Source organism: Staurois parvus, unplaced genomic scaffold, assembly GCF_062004578.1.
Source record: "Staurois parvus isolate SC_StPar_1 unplaced genomic scaffold, SC_StPar_1.0 ptg000012l, whole genome shotgun sequence".
Lineage (NCBI taxonomy): Eukaryota > Metazoa > Chordata > Amphibia > Anura > Ranidae > Staurois > Staurois parvus.
Genome location: NW_028317808.1, coordinates 4989779 through 4996288, shown reverse-complemented (window position 1 = coordinate 4996288; position 6510 = coordinate 4989779). Strand labels below are relative to the sequence as shown.

The window sequence follows — 6510 nt, the reverse complement described above, 5'->3', positions numbered from 1 at the left end:
GAACTATGGTTTTAGATACAGGGGCTGCCATTTCCATTCTGCATGACAAAGACCCATTAAAATCAACATGGTCTTCAGGAAAGCAGTTAAATCTCCAGAGCTTTGCGGGGCACACTGTCGAATCAGCTCTGTCTAAACCACTGACAATCCAAATTGGAGAGTTATTAGTAAAACAGCCACTTGCATTAATGTCTTTGCCAAATGAAACCAGCCTCCTGGGGTCAGACTTCTTAATTCCCAATGGATGTATGTTAGACTTGACCAATCTGTTACTATGGCAAGGGGTTCCAAACAATCATTCAAGCACCATAGTGATACCTGATTCACATACAATTGCAGCTATCAAGCGTAACGATTCCACATATGACATCTTACAGATCATAAAAGATCATCCAGACCATGATCTTCTGCAGCCCATGATAGAAAGGCAGCAGGGAGCTTTTGCAACACATAAGCATGACTGTGGAAAGGTAGACACAACAATACACATTAGTGGACCGGATGCAGCTCCACAAAAGCAATACCCCTTTCCACAGGAAGCTATCAGTCACATTCAGGAAACAATAGATTCACTTCTAGACCAAAGGGTCATCAGACCATGTGTATCCACAACAAATGCGCCAATATGGCCAATTCGCAAAAATTCTGACAATTCGTGGAGATTAACAATAGATTACCGCAAGTTAAACAGTGTTACCAACAATTGCGCCCCCACAGTTGCATCTGTCCCCGACGTCTTGAGCATGTTGAATCCAAATCACAAATATTTCACAGTGCTTGATATATCGAATGGTTTTTGGTCACTCCCCTTGTCAGAAGAATGTCAATATAAATTTGCATTTACGTTTTTGGGGAAACAATATACATTCACATGTCTTCCGCAAGGATTTCATAATTCTCCTTCTTTATTTCATGCAACCATGAGAGATATTTTAACTGATTTTTCTTCTCCAAAGAATCTTTTTCAGTACGTTGATGATTTGTTATTAGCCACGAGTGACAAAGAAGAACATTTGCGGCTATTGGAGGAACTACTGCGGATCCTAGAGAAGGCGGGACTGAAGTGTAATCCCATTAAGGCACAATTGTTAAAAGAATCTGTGTCTTTTCTGGGGATTACAGTAACCGCAAACGGTCGTAAGATAGCAACCGAGAAGGTAAAAACCATTCTACAATTACCTCTGCCTGTAAGCATCCCCACTCTGAGATCTTTTCTAGGATTGGTGAATTATTCAAGGGCTTTTATTCCTGAATTTGCTGAAAAGTCTACACCATTATATGATCTGTTGAAAAAGGATACCCAATGGCACTGGACTGAGCAACACACCAATGCAGTGCAGGAGCTCAAAGAAGCATTAGCGCAAGCACCAGCTTTAGCCAATCCAGATTACCAACTGCCCTTTCACATTGAGACTGCAATATCTGATACAGCCATGTCAGCTGTTATGTCACAGGAAATTCATGGGCAACAGAGACACATATCATATGCTTCTAAAATATTATCTCCTGTGGAGATGAAGTACTCTCTATGTGAAAAACACCTCCTTGTTACATTTTGGGCAGTGAAATACTTCACATACATCATAGGGCTCAACCCAGTCATCTTGCATACAACTCACACTCCTACTAAATTTTTACTAACAGACAGAGTGAAGGATGGCAATGTATCCAATGCTAGACTGGCCCATTGGGCTCTGTTGCTCCAAGATCGAGACATCACAGTAAAACACACAAATAATCCTTCCACCAGGGCCCATGGCCTTATTTACCAGGGAGTACCACATGAATGTGATATCACCCCACAGTCATATGCCCATCAATTCTTTAGACCCCTTGCATCAAAGGAAGAAGTCCCAGAAGATGTAGTCCAAATTTTCACAGATGGATCATGTTTTTATGTGGATGGTTCCCCACATGCAGGGTTTGGCATCTTCATTAGTGATCCAAAAGGAAATACACAAATATCCATATGTCGATCATGCCAAGTCAAATCAGCACAATTCGCTGAGATGGCTGCAATCGCGCATGCCCTAGAATTAATAAAAGGAGACAAAGAAATTGTCTTATACTCTGACTCAGCTTGGGTGTGCAATGCTCTCACAGAATTTCTGCCCTTTTGGCACACCCACCAGTACATGTCCTCAGATGGGTCTCCGCTTAAGCATGCATCCCTTTTGAGATACATTACCACATTGGTGCAAAAGCTGCCAGTCAAACCATGGGTATGTAAGGTAAAAGGACATTCCACTAGTGCCCCCTACTGGGAACAAAATGACGTGGCAGATTGCTTGGCCAAACAAGGAGCACAAAGGGGGGAGATCTGGGAAATTCCCTCCACTTTACAAGATCCAGCCTTGTGCCCCAGTGTTTGCGCCTTCACAAAATCCTGCATTGAAGTGCCTGATATTTCAGACATACAAAGGCAGGATGACAACATTAAAGAAATAATTCAGAAACTGAAACATGAGACTCAGGAACTATCTGAAGGGAATACTTTGGCAAAATGCATAAAAAGCCTCACACTGTCAGAAGACCAAAAAGTATTACTGCATCATGGAGAGGAAATAACTTGGGTGGTTCCGGAAAATTACAGAAATGAAATGATTTACTTAGTGCATGACCTGCCTACCGGGGGTCATCAAGGGTCAGGAAAAACATTGGAGAGACTCAAGAACATAGGATGGTGGCCTTCTATGATGACAGATGTGAAACAGTATTGTGACAGTTGTATTGTCTGTGCACAGGTTAATCCCGCACCAAGGAAGATCAATGCCCCTTTAAGAATACGATTGAAAGAAGGGCCCTGGAATGCCTTACAAATGGATTACATGGGACCCTTGCCAGTCACTTCCAAAAACAACAAATACGTTATGGTAGTCACAGATCTGTTCTCTAAATGGGTAGAGATCTTCCCAACCAAAAGTAACACTGCACAGAATACTGCTAAGATTTTGGTGGAACAGGTATTCAGTAGATGGGGGCTCCCGTCATCCATAGAGTCAGATCAGGGGTCCCACTTTACTGGAAAAGTGATGAAAGCGTGCCTAGAGATGTTGGGAGTGGAGCAAAAATTTCACATCCCATATCACCCAGAATCTTCAGGTCAGGTTGAAAGAGCCAATCGGCAGATTAAAACGATGCTAAAGAAATTTGTCCACATCAACAGTAAAAATTGGGATAATCTATTGCCTTTACTGGCCATGGCCATTCGAGCGACACCCTCATCCGCTACCCGGTTGACACCCTTTGAAGTGTTGACAGGCAGGCAGATGAGACTCCCAGAACATCTTTGGCTAGAAATGCATACCCCTACCATAGACAGACTTTCCGTGGATCAATACCTCTTAAAACTAGAAAAGGCGGTAAAGGAGATCCATGTGTTTGCAGCAGCACACATGGGTAAGATGCAAAAGAAAGCAAAGGCGTATTTTGACAAAGGGATTCGAGAATGTACTTGGGCAGTAGGAGATAGAGTCATGTTCTTAGAACTCCGTCCGCTGGACAACTGCTTAAGCCAAAAATGGAAAGGGCCATTTCCCATTATTGACAAATTAAGTCCTTCAGTGTATAAAATCAGAATAGATGAGGGCAAAAAGACAAGAGATAAATGGGTTCATGTGAACCAACTGAAGCTATTCCATGGAGTCAAGGACATCAACTAAAATGTTGCGTTTTCTTTCCTTTTAGAGCCATGAAGTCGATTTGGATTATTCTCATGCTGCTTCCATTCAGACTTACCAAGGAAGAGGAGAATGGACCACTTATTAGCGTAATCGTTGATGAAAATCCGGTCCACTGTCGAGAGGGGGAATCCGTGTTACTGCCAGTGGCAATTAAGGGGACTGAGGGGAAACAAGTGTCCTGGTGGAGTCCCATCAATAATCACCTAGTCTGGGTCAATGGCGTTGCTGGGAATGTTATGGACTACCGGGATAGGATAATGGGTTTTCCTAATGGTTCACTGTTGATTCGTGATACACGGTTAAGTGATGCTGGACAGTGGAAATACTCCTTTGTCATTTCAGTCCCTTTGTCCAGCAACACTCAACTATCCACTCTTCAATATGTCCCAGGAAAAGTTACCTTGTATGTGTCCCCAAAGGCCAAAACCCCTGCTTTTACAACCTTGACAAAAAGCTCAGCTGCAATCCCTTTTTCCGCAGAACTAACATCCTTGGACTGCCCATCACTGGAAGAGGGACCACCTAGTGGCCTAACTGCGACATCAATCCCCGGAACACTCTTTAATAATGTTAAGTTCATTCATGTGCCCGTTGTGCTTAATTTGTCCAAGTGGAACATGGCCGAATTCGGCTCATGTGCCCGGACAAATGTGTCACTATTTTATTCTTCCTTGCTGGTAGATTTGATTGCCTCCCATGCCAGCCGAACTCAGGATCCTTTTGCAGAACCAAATATCTCTCCCCAAAGGGGCATTTTCCGATCGAGAAAGTTAAATGGCTTGGACAGTCTAATTGGGTCCATCCCGGGACTTTTTGGATCGGGTATGTCAATTTGGAACCGAGCCGATTTAGCTGCGATTCGCAGACATATCGGTAATTTTGAACAGAAAGAGGGTCGGCAAGTGCTGAAACCAGTTCTGCAGGGTATTGAGGGGCTGGCAGAGGAAGAAAGGTTTACAGTTTATAATATGAATGACATTGCCCAGTTGTTTGAACGGACTCAGCAGAAAATCAATGAAATCATAACAATAAATAATCAAAGGGCCAGGGAGAACAATATGGGAAAAGAGGTAATATGCACTGCATATGGGAACTTTGTTTTAACGAAAGTCACCAATGTTATAAGAGACATCCAAGTTGGCAAAATCCCTGACATTTTAAGAGATAAAGATCTTACCCAATGGTACTGTACTCACACTAATATTAGTGGAGGAATGAATGTACATCCAGGAGATAGATGCAAACCTTTGCCCGTCTCCACAATTAGGAATCTAGGGTTAGTGACATCACACCCAAATAGAGGTCCATTGGATTGCCTGAAGAGCCAGTCACCGTGTGCCTACCGTGACCTCCTATATATATCCTTCACCATGTCGCTGCCAGTGTTCCATCCTCAAGATGACTACTTCGACAAGATGGCGTCGGTACACTCCCTTGGGTACCTCGAGAATGACGTGTACAAAGAAAGGTTGCACCTCCCCGAAATGTTCATTCACGTCCAAGAGGGATGGAAAGCACCTCACACTGCCTGCTGCACTGTCAAAGAGAATAGGTACCTATGTCGTTGTGATGTGTTTGAAATCGACACTCCGGTCTGTGGTCTGAGCAATGACCAAGATCCCACAACAGAAGAATCCAGGGAGCCTCATTTGCAAAACCCACGCCAAGCCAACCAAGAAACTAGTCCCAGTGAGATGGAAGCCAACTGCCCGGTGAAGTTGACGAAATGGAGAGCACCAAGAACAAAGGTCACCTACAACATGGATGGACTGTATTGTGTTGTTACCAATCATAAGACATTCCTCTATGGGGGTCAGTCATGTCCAATACCCTATCCAAACTTTTGCTTCGTTCCACACGAGTACACTATTATTGGGGAAACCGTAGTAACTCCAATACCACAGCTGAATAAAGATTATGTTGTAGATAGTGCCCCCGATGTCCCAGATCCTACACCATACATACCCTATTTTGATATTAAAATTGATAAACTGTCAGTAAACCTTCACAATCTACTTGCAAGGAAGGATACACATATAATACAAATTAGTAACAATATGGTAAAGACGGGAAAACAGTTAAATGAACTTTTACATGATGGGGATTTTAGCTTAGTTACCACTAGGACCTGGGTGGAGATAGGAATAAAAGGTCTCCTTGTGTTACAGGGTGGGTTACTGTTCATCATGATGGTTATGGTAATATATCTGAGTAGACTTTTAAGATGGCAGAGGGAGAAACTCAAATTGCTAATGGAGATTAGACATAAACAGTTACTTGAATAGCGTGAGTGTGGCCTAGCCTCACTGGCCACAAGGGGGGATCTGTTGACTTATGAGGGGTTTATGTATAATCGTCATCAGCAACTGTAAATAGATATTTTTCTAACTATATAACCAAGTTACAAAGCTGGAAATATCAGCTTGGTTTGATAGCGGTGTGTTGTACATAGACATTGAAACAAGTGATCAAGTTGTAGAGATAGCTTTGTATTGTATTGGAGGAATGTTTGGTGTGTAAACAGGTGCATGCCACAAGGAATGTTCTATTGTGTGAGAGGGGGCAACCACTAAATTAACTACCTTATCTCAGACTTTATGGGGCCCACATAATGATCTAGGCCAGGCCATTTAAATCTCTTTGTTTATATGAGGGCCACTTCAAAGTACCCTCTCTTTAGATATGCAATGGTGATGGCTATCTGGGGAATGCAGGTTTACCAGGCTATGACCTAAGGTTCCCTCCAAACTCTCAATATTGGAGGGAATTTTGATGAGAAAGCCTGGATCCAGACGCCTCGGTGCCATGACCTGGCATATGTAATTTT

The 6510-nt window shown here is 42.9% G+C and overlaps 1 protein-coding gene across 1 annotated transcript; it reads left to right on the top strand.

The window, feature by feature from the left end:
* Positions 1 to 920: 920 nt before the first annotated feature.
* LOC149473667 (protein NYNRIN-like) lies at positions 921 to 3662 on the top strand. Its single transcript, XM_089674771.1, has one exon. It carries the CDS (start codon positions 921 to 923, stop codon positions 3660 to 3662), a length of 2742 nt encoding a protein of 913 aa, XP_089530897.1.
* Positions 3663 to 6510: the final 2848 nt, after the last annotated feature.

Bases quoted from the DNA above. Each gene is read 5' to 3' on its own strand.
- LOC149473667 (XM_089674771.1), top strand. From the start codon at position 921: ATGAGAGATATTTTAACTGATTTTTCTTCTCCAAAGAATCTTTTTCAG.